The sequence below is a fragment of the Coregonus clupeaformis genome, unplaced genomic scaffold (assembly GCF_020615455.1).
Source record: "Coregonus clupeaformis isolate EN_2021a unplaced genomic scaffold, ASM2061545v1 scaf0334, whole genome shotgun sequence".
Taxonomy (NCBI): Eukaryota; Metazoa; Chordata; class Actinopteri; order Salmoniformes; family Salmonidae; genus Coregonus; species Coregonus clupeaformis.
The window spans coordinates 242,041-259,959 of NW_025533789.1; the positions used below are offsets into that span (position 1 = coordinate 242,041).

General features: G+C 42.9%; 2 protein-coding genes and 1 non-coding gene across 9 annotated transcripts in view; 1 reads left to right on the forward strand and 2 right to left on the reverse strand.

The window, feature by feature from the left end:
* Positions 1 to 8,944, reverse strand: part of LOC121561491 (sodium/potassium-transporting ATPase subunit beta-3) — a 49,822-nt gene extending 40,878 nt beyond the window's left edge. The window contains exon 1 of one of the 2 annotated variants that reach the window (XM_041874040.2): positions 8,613 to 8,943. In XM_041874040.2, coding sequence (XP_041729974.1) covers positions 8,613 to 8,733 — 121 coding nt within the window. In that variant the 5' untranslated portion in view covers positions 8,734 to 8,943. Of the gene's footprint in view, positions 1 to 8,612 lie in introns of both variants that reach the window. The other variant, XM_045214906.1, reaches the window with a different exon arrangement.
* trnaa-agc lies at positions 4,480 to 4,554 on the forward strand. Its single transcript has one exon. It is a non-coding gene; the product is annotated as a tRNA-Ala (tRNA).
* An 834-nt stretch (positions 8,945 to 9,778) lies between the features above and the next one.
* LOC121561501 (transcription factor Dp-2-like) overlaps positions 9,779 to 17,919 on the reverse strand; it is a 31,207-nt gene continuing 23,066 nt past the window's right edge. For 4 of the 6 annotated variants that reach the window (XM_041874050.2, XM_041874076.2, XM_041874066.2 and 1 more), the window contains 6 exons: positions 16,418 to 16,564; positions 15,548 to 15,616; positions 14,553 to 14,704; positions 10,897 to 11,063; positions 10,761 to 10,788; positions 9,779 to 10,262 (listed from right to left, as the gene is read on the reverse strand). In XM_041874050.2, the coding sequence (XP_041729984.2) occupies positions 10,100 to 10,262; positions 10,761 to 10,788; positions 10,897 to 11,063; positions 14,553 to 14,704; positions 15,548 to 15,616; positions 16,418 to 16,564 (726 nt within the window). In that variant the 3' untranslated portion in view covers positions 9,779 to 10,099. Of the gene's footprint in view, positions 10,268 to 10,760; positions 10,789 to 10,896; positions 11,064 to 14,552; positions 14,705 to 15,547; positions 15,617 to 16,417; positions 16,565 to 17,919 lie in introns of all 6 variants that reach the window. The other 2 variants (XM_041874060.2, XM_041874072.2) reach the window with 2 other exon arrangements.

Here is a 17,919-nt window from a genome sequence, read left to right on the forward strand (position 1 = left end):
GCATATGTCGGCTCAATCGGAAATTACCTTTACATTTCAATCGCACTATAACGTGGATCTTCCGTGATCTGGATTGAGTCTAAGCCCTAATCCACAGGGACATAAACCAGAGAGTTCTGCAGACTGAGAGGAATGAGAGAGAGCAAGACAGCCAAGACCTGTCCATTAAAGGGATACTTTGGGATTTTGGCAATGATCCCAAAATAACTAGCGTTAGCGCAATGACTGGAAGTCTATGGGTATCTGCTAGCAGTGGCGGCTCCTGAAAAAATTCTCAGGAGGGGCAATTTCTCTGATGATTTAGGTGACCTACACACATTTTAAAAAAGATATGTCCAGCAACAACATGAAGACAGGGGCAGCATATAAGTCAATACCAGAAGCATTTATTGACTGATCTGGGGAGATGGATTCCAGTTTCTGTGACAGATTATAAATAATCTCTGATGCCTTTGTTATATTAGCTTTTGGTTGAATGTACTGTCGTAGTAAATATATAATGTTATAGCTTGGTCTGACTAAAATCTTGTGCATGACCCATTTTGTGTTGGGCGTTTGTTTTCAATCAATGCTGTTCCTATCCTATAACAATGGACAAAAGAGTCCTATCTTGTCAGCCTTGTCAGCAGGTGGCCAAGGACAACACCCACGCCATAGGTCTCTCAGTTCTTCCAACTCACGAGTTCTTGCTCTGAGGACACACACACACACACACACACACACATCATCACTGATAACACACACACACACACACATCATCACTGTTAAACACACACACACACACACACACAAAAATCCCCTCTCTTTAGGCTGAACATTTGAAGACAGAGAACCCGACTCAGAGCCAATGCAACAGTGGAGGGGACCTCGCCCAACTCATCAGGACCAATCAGAAGATCAGAACTACTAGATTCAACCTACATCATTTATTGTATAAAATGTCTGCACACAATGTTTTCGGGGCTCTCTTCTCCCTAAGAGTTTGACCGAACGAGTCCGTGCACGCGATTCCAGATATCTTTACCTCTGAATAAACTGCCTTTATTATACCATATCCACCCTGTCCAAAGTCTCTACTTGGTCTCAGTTCTCCAGTAAACTTGTGATTATCAACAGTACACAACGGTAACAAACAATTGGGGGAACTCACGGGGCAGATAGTAAGGTCGCAATGACACAGAAAGCAGTTCAATGTCGGGTACAGAGTCGCTCTCGTACCAGGATCGCGGTCCGCTCTGACCAGGGTGAAGCCGGCCGGCTCCACTTCTCTGTCCGGGACTCTGTCATCCAGCCAAGTCTCCCAGCTGTATTGGGATTCCGCTGCCAGCAGCGTTTTCATTATTTAGTCCGTTCGTAGCGGGTATGTACACGATCAACAAGATCAGTCCAAAACCAACCACTGGAAATCCATGGTTGGCAGAATGTTTGTAAACTAAGTCTACAAATTAAAAACATAAAATAACGCCACACTGCAGGTCGCAACAGAGACGCTGCTAGCCGCTATTGTCTTAGTTACGTTCATGGTTACGTCACGTATGACGAAAGCGCGTAAGTGCAAGCCCACAGACACCCATAGAGAATGTATTGAAAGCTTTGAAATTTGAAAAAATAGATTTTACATGACAGGCTATGAGAGACTTCTGGGCGATTTTCAACTTGACTGAAATCGCCCCAAAAACGGGCGGGGCCATTTGAAGCACGACTTTAGCCTGATTTGACATTTAGTGGCTGGCAGATCAGACGTGAACACTGATAACTACTGTTGCCGTAATATAATTGATTAGAAAAAAAATCCCTTCCTTTTCCCGTTTGGCAGTGCGTCGCCCATATCGCCCTATTGAACAGGCCGTCCCTGTCTGCTAGCATTGGCTCGTAAAACTACCTCTAACTTCCTTCATGGATATCTGCTAGCATGCTAGCAGATACCCATAGACTTCTAGTCACTGCGCTAACGCTAGTTATTTTGGGATCATTGCCAAAATCCCAAAGTATCCCTTTAATGGACAGGTCTTGGCTGTCTTGCTCTCTCTCATTCCTCTCAGTCTGCAGAACTCTCTGGTTTATGTCCCTGTGGATTAGGGCCTAGACTCAATCCAGACTAACCCTAACCCTAACCCTAACCCTAGCAAAACTACCTGTAACTTCCTTAATACTGGACACAGATACATACAAGTGGTATCCACGAGTTTATCTGACTCTGGGGAAGTAGATAAAAGGCTGCATTGACAAAATCCCAAAGTATCCCTTTAACTCGAGTCCAATCCTTTTATCTCTTCAATAACAATCCCCCTCTCTCCCCATCAGTGGTGTAAAGTACTTAAGTAAAAATACTTTAAAAGTACTACTTAAGTAGTTATTTGGGGTATCTGTACTGTACTTTACTATTTAAATTTTTTAAAACTTTTACTTTTACTCCACTACATTCCTAAAGAAAATAATGTACTTTTTACTCCATACATTTCCCCTGACACCCAAAAGTACTCGTTACATTTCGAATGCTTAGCAGGACAGGAAAATGGTCGAATTCACACACTTATCAAGAGAACATCCCTGGTCCTCCCTACTGCCTCTTATCTGGCAGGCTCACTAAACACAAATGCTTCATTTGTAAATGATGTCTGAGTTGTTGGAGTGGGCCCCTGGCTATCCACAAATTTAAAAAAACTAGAAAATCGTGCCGTCTGGTTTGCTTAATATAATGAATGTGAAATGATTTATACTTTTACTTTTAATACTTAAGTATATTTTAGCAATTACATTTACTTTTGATACTTAATTATATTTAAAAACAAATACTTTTAGACTTTTACTCAAGTAGTATTTTACTGGGTGATTTTCACTTTTACTATTAAGGTATCTTTACTTTTACTCAAGTATGACAATTGGGTACTTTTTCCACCACTGCTCCCAATCTCAGCTCTTCCTTCCACCAGGGAAGAGGATGTGAAGATGATGACAATCGTTTATTTTACGAACACCTGGGTTATTTTCATTAGGGTATGCAACAGAAAAGGTTTTAAAGTGTTTTGCAACTGAAAACAAAATTGAGTGTTTCTTATTGGTCCGGCTAGTCCCTCCCTGTTTGAGTCCGTTTTCTCCGGTTTGGTGCCAAATTAACACGACCCTGATCTGCAACATGACATCCCTCCCTGTTTGTCTGCTTAGAATGACAGCTCAGGCATTGCTTAGCAGCTGTACTGTACCAGCAGCTCTCTCTTTAAAAAAAAAGGGATGAGACTGAACTATTTGCCCTACATGGGTCTTATTTCTTTAGATTCTGATGAAAACGTACAGTTCTGTGTCAATGTTTTTACCAGGACGGACACATTCACTAGACACATGTTATAACAGAGTGTCTGCATCATTGGCCTTTTGCTCTGGTTGAGCCTTTAACTCGATCACTGCCAGCCTCAGCTGTGATGTGTGTGTGTGTGTGTGTGAGTTGGTGTCATTGCACATTCAACTGTTGAGCTATTTTAAGACTGATTAACGAGCATTGACTATCAAGGTCTTCAGGAACAAAGTTGCAAAGCCTTGTCCACGGTTCTTCCACATCCATTTGTCATGTTCAATTAAAATCAAATAGTATTTGTCACATGCTTCGTAAACAACGGGTGTAGACTAACAGTGAAATGCTTACTTACGAGTCCTTTTCCAATAATGTAAATAAATACACAGTGAATAACAATAATTAGTGAAAAATAACATTCCACTGGGAACACACTGGTTGAATCAACTTTGTTTCCACGTCATTTCAATGAAATTACGTTGAACCAAAGTTGAATAGATGTTGAATTGGCGTCTGTGCCCAGTGGGATGGCTATATACATGGAGTAACAGTACCGAGTCGATGTGCAGGGGTACAAGGTAATTGAGGTAGCTATGTAGATATAGGTAAAGGGACTAGGCAACATGATAGATAATAGACATTAGCAACAGCATATGTAATAATAATATAATATGTCATTTAGCAGACGCTTTTATCCAAAGCGACTTACAGTCATGTGTGCATACATTTTTACGTATGGGTGGTCGCGGGGATCGAACCCACCTCCCTGGCGTTACAAGCGCCATGCTCTACCAATTGAGCTACAGAGGACCAATTGTGTGTGTGTGTGTGTGTGTGTGTGTGTGTGTGTGTGTGTGTGTGTGTGTGTGTGTGTGTGTGTGTGTGTGTGTGTGTGTGTGTGTGTGTGTGTGTGTGTGTGTGTGTATGTATGTATGTATGTATGTATGTACAGTTGAAGTCGGAAGTTTACATACACTTAGGTTGGAGTCATTGAAACTAGTTTTTCAACCACTCCACAAATTTCTTGTTAACAAACTATAGTTTTGGCAAGTCGGTTAGGACATCTACTTTGTGCATGACACAAGTAATTTTTCCAACAATTGTTTACAGACAGATTATTTCACTTATAATTCACTGTATCACAATTCCAGTGGGTCAGACGTTTACATACACTAAGTGTACAGCTACAGGCCCTCCTGTAGCTCAGTTGGTAGAGCATGGCGCTAGCAACGCCAGGGTTGTGGGTTCGATTCCCTCGGGGGGCCAGTATGAAAGATGTATGCACGCTAACTGTAAGTCGCTCTGGATAAGAGCGTCTGCTAAATGACTAAAATGTAAAATGTTGACTGTGCCTTTAAACAGCTTGGAAAATTCCAGAAAATGATGTCATGGCTTTAGAAGCTTCTGATAGGCTAATTGACATCATTTGAGTCAATTGGAGGTGTACCTGTGGATGTATTTCAAGGCCTACCTTCAAACTCAGTGCCTCTTTGCTTGACATCATGGGAAAATCAAAAGAAATCAGCCAAGACCTCAGAAAAAAAATGGTTCATCCTTGGGAGCAATTTCCAAATGCCTGAAGGTACCATATTCATCTGTACAAACAATAGTACGCAAGTATAAACACCATGGGACCACGCAGCCGTCATACCATTCAGGAAGGAGACGTGTTCTGTCTGAATGAACGTACTTTGGTGTGGAAAGTGCAAATCAATCCCAGAACAACAGCAAAGGAACTTGTGAAGATGCTAGAGGAAACAGGTACAAAAGTATCTATATCCACAGTAAAACAAGTCCTATATCGACATAACCGGAAAGGCCACTCAGCAAGGAAGAAGCCACTGCTCCAAAACCGCCATAAAAAAGCCAGACTACGGTTTGCAACTGCACATGGGGACAAAGATCGTACTTTTTGGAGAAATGTCCTCTGGTCTGATGAAACAAAAATAGAACTGTTTGGCCATAATGACCATTGTTATGTTTGGAGGAAAAAGGGGGTTGCTTGCAAGCCGAAGAACACCATCCCAACCATGAAGCACAGGGGTGGCAGCATCATGCTGTGGGGGTGCTTTGCTGTAGGAGGGACTGGTGCACTTCACAAAATAGATGGCATCCTGAGGAAGGAAAATTATGTGGATATATTGAAGCAACATCTCAAGACATCAATCAGGAAGTTAAAGCTTGATCGCAAATGGGTCTTCCAAATGGACAATGACCCCAAGCATACTTCCAAAGTTGTGGCAAAATGGCTTAAGGACAACAAAGTCAAGGTATTGGAGTGGCCATCACAAAGCCCTGACCTCAATCCTATAGAAAATGTGTGGGCAGAACTGAAAAAGCGTGTGCGAGCAAGGAGGCCTACAAACCTGACTCAGTTACACCAGCTCTGGAGGAATGGGCCAAAATTCACTCAACTTATTGTGGGAAGCTTGTGGAAGGCTAACCAAAACGTTTGACCCAAGTTAAACGAGTTAAAGGCAATGCTACCAAATACTAATTGAGTGTATGTAAACTTCTGACCTAAGACAGGGAATATTTACTAGGATTAAATGTCAGGAATTGTGAAAAACGGAGTTTAAATGTATTTGGCTAAGGTGTATGTAAACTTCCGACTTCAACTGTATGTGTGTGTGGGGTTGTCAGTGTAAGTATGTGTGAGTGTGTGGGTAGAGTCCAGTGTGTGTGCATAAAGTCAGTGCAAGAGAGCAAAAAATGATAATTGCAGGCATTCCGGGTAGCCATTTGATTAGCTATATAGCAGTCTTGTTTAGCAGTCATATGGCTTCGGGGTAGAAGCTGTTCAGGGTCCTGTTGGTTCCAGACTTGGTGCACTGATACCGCTTGCTGTGTGGTAGCAGAGAGAACAGTCTACAGCTTGGGTGGCTGGAGTATTTGACAATTCTTTAGGCCTTCCTCTGACACCGCCTGGTATAGAGGTCCTGGATGGCAGGTGTTGACTGAAGCCTAGTGTCATTGCTCCTGTTCCTCAATGTCAGACACTTGGTAGAAGACATTTTACATTTACATTTTAGTCATTTAGCAGACGCTCTTATCCAGAGCGACTTACAGTTAGTGAATGCATACATTATTTATTTTTTCCAACCCCCTGTGGGAATCGAACCCACAACCCTGGCGTTGCAAACGCCATGCTCTACCAACTGAGCTACATCCCTGCCGGCCATTCCCTCCCCTACCCTGGACGACGCTGGGCCAATTGTGCGCCGCCCCATGGGTCTCCCGGTCGCGGCCAGCTACGACAGAGCCTGGATTCGAACCAGGATCTCTAGTGGCACAGACCACTGCGCCACTCGGGAGACCATGGGAGTTTCCTATCTCTACCTCCCCCACAGCATCAGTAAGCTTACCATTATCCCATGTTTGTAGCCAACTAGAGTATAAACCGTATTCAAGGGCATGTGTTGAGAAGGAATTAACTGAGCACAATTATGCCACAGTTAACTTGCACAATTACAATCACGCACAGATGCCCACCAACACATGCACACACACAGTCTTCAGCTTTAAAACCGAGCGACGGCAGGTCTGCATTTAAGGGCCCTACATTTCTCTCAAATCTAAAATGGATTTATGCTTCCTGCAACTCAAGACTGGCGGAGAGAGAAAAAACCCACATTATTTCTCATTGACAATAGGCTACAAGTTGTGTGCCTGCTGTGCAATCTGAGAGAGAACTGTTTTGACCTTGAGAGGGAGAGAGAGAGAGAGAGAGCTTGATAGTAACATCATGCAAAGACTGTTAGTACATGACAACATGACTGCAGAATTTGTGATGGGGCTAAGACTGTCAATCAATGAGCCTGTATTGCCATAACAGAACATGAACTGGTAGGCCTAGGCCTACACTATTCCCACAGACAGTAGCTTGGCAACTATGGTACGATTTCTAGGCCTATAGAAAATTGGGGTTCGATTATTATTTTATTTTTTCATGGATACTAAAATCAATACATTTTGTACCCTAGTATAAACCTATTGTATGCATTTATTGTAGGCCCTATGCAAATTTGACCAACCAACATCCCAATTCCGTTCTAAATCACTGGAATTTGAGGAGGATAGGACGTAGAACTCTATGAAAGATTAATTAAATGTTACATTTAAATGTAATGTCTTATAGAGTTACTGACTACACGCGAGTAGTGGCCAAGAAATAGTTTCGCGCTATCATTGTATTGCAAAAACCAAGTGTCACTAACTGTAACCTATCGACATTTTTGGCAACATAGTTTCAAATGAACCGCTTGCGTGCTTGCATGAATATGTTATTAATTATATAATTCAGTGCCTTCAGGAACTCAATGAGGCGTCCAGATTCCGAAGACCCACTAAATTTCACAGTTCTGTGTGTCACAATCCTTTCCAACAGTTTGTAGAATTAGGCCACACGAAATCTGCCTAGACATACTACGAATGAAATAAGAAGGGTGATATGACAGGAGGAAACACTGTATGCATGCCCCATACCCCTTGCCAGCCTGGCGCAAGACTGCTTCTCAAGACGATACAACGTGCTTTATCGGTTATTCTAAGAACAGTTTCATTACACTGATTAGGGAGACGAAATTGGGGAAGTGTTGGTAAAGCTACAGGCCGATTAATCCCAGTTTATGTTAATCCCATTGCGATTTATTCATATACATATTAGCCTACTGACCTGGTTAAGGCAGACTAGATTCGGCCTGTTAGACTCAGTCATGATTTTCTTATGAAAAATGTAATCCCCCCTACACTAGTGAACTAATAGCTAATAACTTGCAATCCCCTGGGCAAAAAAAAAAAGCCTATTTCGAGCCATTTGTGGAAATATTGAGAGAGAAAAAATTATGAATGGATGTAGCCTAAAATGTTTATTCCAATATTTTAAGTGCGGGTACATAAGGCAACCATCTATTCTAGGCTATAGCCATTGCAGTTGATGAGTAAAATAAATTCAGTAGATCAGTGACGGTAAGGAATAGACTGTAGCAGATGGGATATGAGGTTATAACGGGGAAGGCGCCTACAGAGGGGGAAAAACAATTCCGATACCGTTAGATCAGCTTTGATTGGCTGTTGCCATTATTGGGGCGAAAATCACGATGAACAAACATCTCCGTTATGTAGGCCTATTCTAAAAAAAAACAGGCTATTTATTGAATTATCAAAATTAATATGCACATTTGTATCCTAGGCTGCATTCACATTGATCACCGATTAAAGCCGGTCATTGAGACTGTATGGCTATGAATTGTCACATCAATGGGAAATATCATTGTTTTAATATGCAAACCCGATCAGATCTCGCCCCAAACCGGTTTCTTACCCCAGCTTTTAGCGGTTCGGCCAATAAACTCTCCTGTTCGTGGGTTGTAGATAGAATCTTTCCAGGAGGACGTCTGCGGTTTATCTCCGTCGGCGGCGGGTGTCTCCTCCTTGGTCGACATGGTTGGCTTTGGGTTGTTCAAAATGATGACCGTAGATGGTTAGGAATGTTTTAATGCCCAAACGGTCTATAAACGATGGATTGCCTCTGTTTTATATATATATTTTAATCGAGTGTTATTTCCGACCCAATATAGCCTAGTCCCTTCCGGTTACCCTCACCACGCGACTCCAGTACTGCAGCAACTGAGCTGGAGGATAATTCGCGATTGAAGCATCTCAGCGCAAGCGCACTTTCAGCATTCAGGCTCCAGAAGCGGCATTCAAAACTCAGAGGACTGGTTAATTTGATTTGTTATTCATCATCTTAAACTTTTAAGGATCGGACCCTTTTCTTCAATTTTCGCCTAAAATGACATACCCAAATCTAACTGCCTGTAGCTCAGGACCTGAAGCAAGGATATGCATATTCTGGATACCATTTGAAAGGAAACACTTTGAAGCTTGTGAAAATGTGAAATTAATGTAGGAGAATATAACACATTAGATCTGGTAAAAGATAATACAAACAAAAAAAACATGAGGTAAAAAAAAAAAAATGCAAGAGAAAGCCCACAATATAATATTGCAGTTTAGGCGCAATTTAGATTTTGGCCACTAGATGGCAGCATGCAAAGTTTCAGATTGATCCAGTGAAGCATTGCAATACTGCACTATTTTGTATCAAGTCTGCCCAAATGTGCCGAATTGGTCAGTTGATACATTTTCAAGTACATAACTATAGAGAACATACAAAAATGATATGGTAATACAAAATGTAATTTTACACACTCCCAGGAATGTCATACATGATGGATCATTAGCTTATACACTAACTTTCACACATCTAGATGGCCGGGCGTGGTGGGTGTGGAGCCAGAGACAGCAGGGGTTCAAACTGTTGTTGTGCACTCTCCTCAAACAATAGCATGGTATTTTTTCACTGTAATAGCTACTGTAAATTGGACAGTGCAGTTAGATTAACAAGAATTTAAGCTTTCTGCCTATATAAGACATGTCTATGTCCTGGAATATTTGCTGTTACTTACAACAGTCATACTAATTACATTAGCGCATGTTAGCTCAACCGTCCCGTCTACGGGACACCGATCCCGTAGAGGTTTTTCGCCGCTGCAGGAAATACAGGGGCAGCAGCCATGAAGACATTTACAAAAATAACTACAAGCAAGAAATTAAGAGAGAAACAGAGATATAAATGCTTCTAAAACATCATATCATAGACCTGAATGCCTATTTCCTGTATAACTGGCCATATCCCCAGAGAACTTCCATTCCCCCTGTGAACAGAGTAGGAGACGAGAGTCCTGTCCCAGAGAGAGAGAGAGATACGGGGCATCACTGATGCCTGGCTGGCTGTCTGTCCGTCAGTCACTCTGGGGAAGAGGGTTCGTTGTCATCATCGTCATTGTCCTCCTCTTCCTTGTTGAAGGAGCTGGGCGTCTGGCCTTGAGACTCGGAGTAGGCGGTGCTACTGTGGCTGTAGCTACGCCTTCCATTCAAAGAGGCAAAGTCCAGGTCACCTGGGAAAGAGCTGAACTACGACAACCCACACCACCGGGGTCAGTTACTTCAGTTCTCAAATTAAAATCAATCATGCCACCTTAAGTCATTTATATTTCTATGATCCCTGTGTGGCTTGAGCTTTTCTGTTATCAGTAAGGTGTGTAACAAAACATTTTGCCACACAAAAACAGGATCATTTCTGAGCTACATCCCAAATGGCACCCTATTCCCTATATAGTGCACTACTTTTGAACAGAGCCACACAGGGATCATAGAAATATCACTCTTCATGTGTAGTGTGGTCCCGTGTAGCTCAGTTGGTAGAGCATGGCGCTTGCAATTCCAGGGTTGTGGGTTCGATTTCCACGGGGGGCCAGTATGAAAAATGCATGCACTCACTAACTGTAAGTCGCTCTGGATAAGAACATCTGCTAAATGACTAAAATGTAAAATGTAGTGTTCCTGTTTGGTAGTGGATTGTGTTCAAATCACAGTTTTGATTGAACAGTTATGAGAGGTAATCTACCTTGTTTGACTAGTGCCTCTGGCCATGCCTGTGGGAGGGGAGATGAGGACAGATTGAAATGACAGAAATGGCCTGTTTCCACACGCACACACATGTCAAAAATGCTTGTCAATGAATGCCATTTTCCCACTCTCACCTATGACGTAGGTCTCCAGGGACCTGGGGATGAGGGACTTGGCCAGGATGAGATTGTCTGCGCTGCACTTCCCACTCTCCAGGCCCAGGGACATCCCCATGTGCTTCAGAATCTCTATGTCGTCATGGATCTCAAAGGTGTTGTCGAAGTTGAAAAGGTATTCGCATCTACAGTAGGGACGTCAAACGTTCAGCCTGCTGTACAGACCCTATGGACGCTCTAGTTTAGAGCGACTGGTTAAATTGTGCTTAGGAGTATTTTTAAACTCTCTCCATGGATAAAGTAGGACGAAATATAAATAGTGTGCTACATTTACTATCATCATATATACAAATATTGAATTACTTTGGCATATTTAATCATGTTATATTACGCTAATTTCTCTATGGTGGACAGAACGTGTTACTACATTACACAGACTAACGTTTTCACCACACAATATTACAGGAAATACACATCCTTTTTACCTCAGAATGCTGATGTTAGTATTAAAGTTTATAGTCATCACGATCTCACAAAATCGATTGCTTAAAACAGATTGATATCTTTGGTTTAGTACCGGTATTTTTTGTCATACGCGCCAGTCCGTAGTGGGACTTAGAATGCAACTGTCATTTTCAGACCACGGTGGCTAAGAAAATAATTGGGCGCTCCTCCCATGAATGTGTCTGGCCTGACATGAATTCATCGATTTGAGGGTTACGCTATCATTCAAACGAAAGCCAACCCCTGTCGCTATTTAGAAACCGATGTGAGGTGGTGATTTCTTGAAATTATCCCGTAAAAAAAGTGTTTCCTTTTCCATATTGGCCATCTACGAAAATAATTTTCTCAGAGATACAGTGCATTTGGAAAGTATTCAGACCCCTTTACTTTTTCCACATTTTGTTACGTTACAGCCTTATTCTAAAAATGGATTAAATTAATGTTTTTCCTCAAATCTACAAACAATACCTGTCACGCCCTGGCTCTGGGGACTCTGAAATGTTGAGCCAGGGTGTGTAGTTTCTGTGTTATATTTTCTATGTTAATGTGCTAGATCGTTTAGATCTATGTTGGCCAGGGTGGTTCCCAATCAGAGGCAGCTGTATCTCGTTTTCTCTGATTGGGGACCATACTTAGGCAGCCTGTTTGGCACTAGTCGGTGTGGGATCTTGTTCCGTAAAGGTTTGTTTTGTGTAACCTAGGACTTCATGTATCGTTTGTTTGTTGTTTTGTGTCGTGTTAAGTACTTAATAAAATGTACGCTTATCACGCTGCGCCTTGTTCCGTATCTTCCGTTAACGATCGTGACAATACCCCATAATGACAAAGCAAAAACTGGTTTTTAGAAAATTTAGCAAAAAAATAAAAATAGAAAACAGAAATAACTTTTACATAAGTATTCAGACCCTTTGCTATGAGACTCGAAATTTAGCTCAGGTGCATCCTGTTTCCACTGATCATCCTTGAGATGTTTCTACAACTTGATTGGAGTCCACCTGTGGTAAAGTCAATTGATTGGACATGATTTGAAAAGGCACACACCTGTCTATATAAGGTCCCACAGTTGACAGTGCATGTCAGAGCAAAAACCAAGCCCTGAGGTCGAAGGAATTATCCGTAGATCTGAGACAGGATTGTGTCGAGGCACAGATCTGGGGAAGGGTACCAAAAAATTGTAGGCAGCATTGAATGTCCCGAAGAACACAGTGGCCTTCATCATTCTTAAATGGAAGAAGTTTGGAACCAACAAGACTCTTCCTAGAGCTGGCCGCCCGGCCAAACTGAGCAATCGGGGGAGAAGGGCCTTGGTCAGGGAGGTGACCAAGAACCCAATGGTCACTCTGACAGAGCTCCAGAGTTCCTCTGTGGAGATGGGAGAAACTTCCAGAAGGACAACCATCTCTTCGGCACTCCACCAATCAGGCCTTTATGGTAGAGTGGCCAGACGGAAGCCACTCCTCAGTAAAAGCCCTCTTGGAGTTTGTCAAAAGGCACCTAAAGGACTTTCAGACCATGAGAAACAAGATTCTCTGGTCTGATGAAACCAAGACTGAACTCTTTGGCCTGAATGCCAAGCCTCATGTCTGGAGGAAACCTGGCACCATCCCTACGGTGAAGCATGGTGGTGGCAGCATCATGCTGTGGGGATGTTTTTCAGCGGCAGGGACTGGGAGACTAGTCAGGATGGAGGGAAAGATGAACGGAGCAAAGTACAGAGAGATCCTTGATGAAAACCTAATCCAGAGCGCTCAGGACCTCAGACTGGGGCGAAGGGTCACCTTCCAACAGAACAAAGACCCTAAGCACACAGCCAAGACAACGCAGGAGTGTCTTTGGGACTCTGAATGTCCTTGAGTGGCCCAGCCAGAGCCCGGACTTGAACCCGATCGAACATCTCTGGAGAGACCTGGAAATAGCTGTGCAGCGACGCTCCCCATCCAACCTGACAGAGCTTGAGAGGATCTGCAGAGAAGAATGGGAGAAACTCCCCAAATACAGGTGTGCCAAGCTTGTAGCGTCACACCCAAGAAGACTCAAGGCTGTAATGCTGCCAAAGGTGCTTCAACAAAGTACTGAGTAAAGGGTCTGAATACTTATGTAAATGTGATATTTCAGTTTTTTTGTTTTCTAAAAACCTGTTTTTGCTTTGTCATTATGGGGTATTGTGTGTAGATTGATGAGGGGGGAAAACTATTTAATCAATTTCAGAACAAGGCTGTAACGTAACAAAATGTGGAAAAAGTCAAGGGGTCTGAACACTTTGCGAATGCACTGTATAGACAAAACTTTATGAACATCTGCTCTTTCCATGACATAGACTGACTGACCAGGTGAAAGCTATGATCCCTTATTGATGTCACTTGTTAAATCCACTTCAATCAGTGTAGATGAAGGGGAGGAAATAATTGAGACATGGATTGTGTATGTGTGCCATTCAGAGCGTGAATGGGGAATGGTAGTAGGTTCCAGGCGCACCGGTTTGCGTGAAGAACTGCAACGCTGCTGGGTTTTTCATGATTAACAGTTTCCCGTGTTGAGTGTGAAGCGAATCAATTCCAGTCGAGTGACCGCTTGGTAAATATTAGTGCGTGTGCAGTTTATAAATCATTAATTTAGCAAAATACAAGTATTCTGTAAACAAGTTTCACACGTGTGTGTTGGAAGTAACCTTGATGTATTGCTCTTCAAAATATAACGACTTATTTCAGTATGTTAATTAGGTATTTGGACATTAATCAAAAAGCCATGACAACAGGAAGCAGCAACATATGTATTTTTCAATCTATGTTTTATGAATATAAATGTTACTTTTAACATTATTTTTCAACAGGATTCTACTTTATCAGGTAAAAACCACTGAATGAGCCCAAAAACTTGCTATGACTTATAAATATGTTTGTCCTGGCTACCTAAAGAGAGTCGGGGGATTACTGTGGTAGCCATCCGTATAAATCACATGTAAAGATATATTTTAATCACGGTAAAAACCTTGTGATACTAACTGAATTTGCTCTTAGCACTATAGGAGAAGTGTTGGCATTTTAAGGATAAAGGCGCAATGAGCATGTGTGTTATACTACTGTGGCAATTGGATTAGCGATTCAGTAGTGAGTGACCTAGAGTTGTCTTTGCAATAGGCATTACGGTGAAGAAGTTGCGGTGACACATACTTGTCGCTGGAGATGGAGCAGTCGGTGACGGTGCGTACGTCTGTGTTGATGATGATGAAGGGGAGATGGATGACAGAGCTGGAAGGGGGAGGGGCCAGGGAGGAAGCCTCACTGGCTTTGTTTCTCTGCACTAGGTTCTTAAAAGAGATTTGCTGTTTGAGGAGAGACGAGCAATGTTTAGAAACACATTTTAGGTGCATTTGATTTAGTTCGCCTGGCTACGGTATTCCATCAATCTTCCATTGGTCCTAAAGTGCAAACTTTCAAACACACCTATCCACACAGACACTTTTAAATACATTGTTACTACAGCTACAGCTAATCTTATCGATACATACTTCAAAAACATGTATCCCCAAACTACACAAACACACATTGTCAATCTCTGAAGGTTGAGCGTGTATGGTTAATGAGTGGAACTACATCATACGTCACGCATGGGGCGTATGAAGTCTTTCCTGGTCAGGTTATGTGGCCAGGAACAACACCTGGCCCTACCATATAGTGGCTAAATCGATTCTGAGGGAAAACCTCAGAGGAATCGGTGCTTAGACTGAAGCTTAAATCTAGCTTTAGAGTGAGTTACCTTCACCAGGGCAGAGCAAAAGGTAGCTAACATACCATCAGTCGGAGATGCAAAGAATGACAACTATCCGTGGTGCGGTACATTTCAAGAAACAGACTGTGAATACATTTCGGTGATCGCCGAGTCCTTCTCACAGGGAGACGTAATCAATCAAGAGATCTCCGACCACGCCCACATCCACACCCTCTGGCCTCCTGGGAACTCCACGGGGTCACACAAAAGTTCCCTTTCATATGCTATTGAGATGCTAACGATAGGCTGGTGTTTTTCAATGGATGTATAGATGGACAGCTGCCTAGCTCATCCCTCATGACCAAGGTATCTGACTTTCCGCTCTCTCCCTCGCACACAAGCACACGCACAAAGAGATAAGCGTGTGCGCACACACACACCAGGGACTGCTCCGTACCTGCAGTATGAGTTCTTCCAGCTGAGTTCTCTTCTGCCTGATCCTCTTCAGGCTTTTCTGTTTCTCCACCTGATTAGGGAAACCGTTTATTAAGCATTTTAGAAAGGACTGGCATAACATAACTGTCTAATAGTACACCATATAAAGCATCTCAAAGCACTTGTAAAGCAAAACAAACAAGCAATTAAAAAAGAAATATACAACAGTAGCTAGATCAGCATATGGAGTTATTTTTGAGTGCTTCTTGAAGCCTCCAATGGGCAGCCACGGTCATAACTAGTGGATAACTAGAAGTAGATGGTCAGCGGTGGTGATGGTCAGTGTACAGTCTGTGTCCCTCCTCCATTCAACCTCCACTCCACCTTAACCCTGTGCTCCAACAGAACCCTACCCATATCTCACCACTCAGACAGTTAGTATCGTTCTTTAAGTAACTGACCAGACTAAAGCAAGACAATGACTACTTGTATTGTCAGACAGTAGATGGCATGCTAAAAAGCTCTGCTGTCAAAACAGGCCAGCTGTAGGAGTACTCCACTCTCCGTCTCCCCGCTCCCTCCCTTACTCCCTGTCACCATCATGCCCTCCACCAGAATGGGTCACTGTGTGTGTGTGTCTTCGTGTGTTTATCGTGACAGATCTATATTCTGCAGGAAGTTGACACATGATACAGAAGAGGACTGAAAGGGTCTTTCGTTTATCTTCCCCTTTCCTTTGTCTGTGCTCCCCTCACTCCCTTTCCCTCCGTCCGCAAGTCCCTCTTTTCCTGAGGTGAGTGACAGATGTCATGGAGTGGCTGTCAAGGCTCACTTTCAGCTCCCAGAGAGAGTTCTGCTGGTTTAAAGTGTGTGTGTGTGTGTGTAAGATCACCTCCAGGTTTTGACACTCCTGGGCAGAGTTGTTGGGCAGGCCAATCCAGCGGATCTCCTTCTTCTCCTTGGAGATGATATTCATGGCCATCAGCACGTTGAGGGCGTCATACACGCGCCTGCGGATGTTCTTCTGGTCATACACCTGCTGGGGAAGGAGGGGGATAGAGAGAAAATAGTGAGGAAAGAGAAAAGAAAAGAGAACAAATAAGAGAAGAGCAAGGAAACAGAGAATAGCAGAGAAGAGGTTATGATTCTAGGCTTGTCTTGAGGGGTCAAGGGGCATTACATTGACATTTTAGTCATTTAGCAGACACTCTTATCCAGAGAGACTTACAGTTAGTGAGTGCATACATTTGAATACTGGCCCCCTGTGGGAAACGAACCCACAACCCTCGCGTTGCAAGCGCCTGTCACGAATTCTGCCGAGACTGCTCCTCCTCCTTGCTCGGGCAGGCTTCGGCGTTCGTCGTCCCCGGAGTACTAGCTGCCACCGTTGAATGTTTCGATGTGCGTTTGGTTTGGTCTGTCTGTTACACCTGTGTCCGTTTGAGTCTGATTATGTGCCCTATAAGTTTCCTGTGTTGTTTTCGTTAGTTTGTGTGTTATTGTCCGCCTGTCCGTTGGTGTAACCTGTGCAGTACTCTGGACTTTGTTTATTGTTACGCACTGTGTTGCGTTGTCGCTCGCCTCCTTTGTTGAGGCCCTTTAATTTTGGTACTGTTTTACAGTTAGTAAAGTCTCGTTTGACTCAGCCTATGCGTCCTGCGTCTGACTCCTCAACCGCATCCACATCAACACTGACAGCGCCATGCTCTACCAACTGAGCTACACGGGGTATCTCATTAGTAACTGTCCCATGGTGTGTGCCCCTGGCCCGGACTACCTACTACCCCTCCGGAGGTGCACTGACTGCTAGCCTAGCCCTCATGGTTAATCTGTTTTTAATTAATAATACTTTTTAACATTCCACAGGAAGTAAGCAGATTAGGTCTGGGGCCAAGCTATTTTTAAGTGGCCGTGTCATTATTAATACCGGAAAGTATTCAGAGGTTGGCCTCCTCCCCACTATTAAAACAGCCTAACTTTCAGTCAGACTCCTCCAACACAATGCTTTGGGACGCAAGGGAACCGTTTGCAACATAAACAACATTCCATAGTCTCTACGAGCTCAAATCTGTCATTCGTTAATTGATTTTCTTGAACAGTTTATGAATGGAAAAACAAACGTATCTAACAAGAAAATTTTGCTGCAAAAATGCATCGCCGTTTTGCTGTCTCATGTTAAATTGGACCTATTTTATTTATTTATTCAGGTTAGCCCAATTGAGACCAGGGTCTCATTCCCAATGGTCTCCTGAGTACAACAATTTTCTCACAAACAGGAAGAAAAATGTACATCACAAATAAAACAATAATAAAAAAATAACCACGTGTTGAATGTTATCCACTAGCCTGTTGACCAGATCAGTTTATTCTTTAGTTGTGCATGAAAGGTGATGT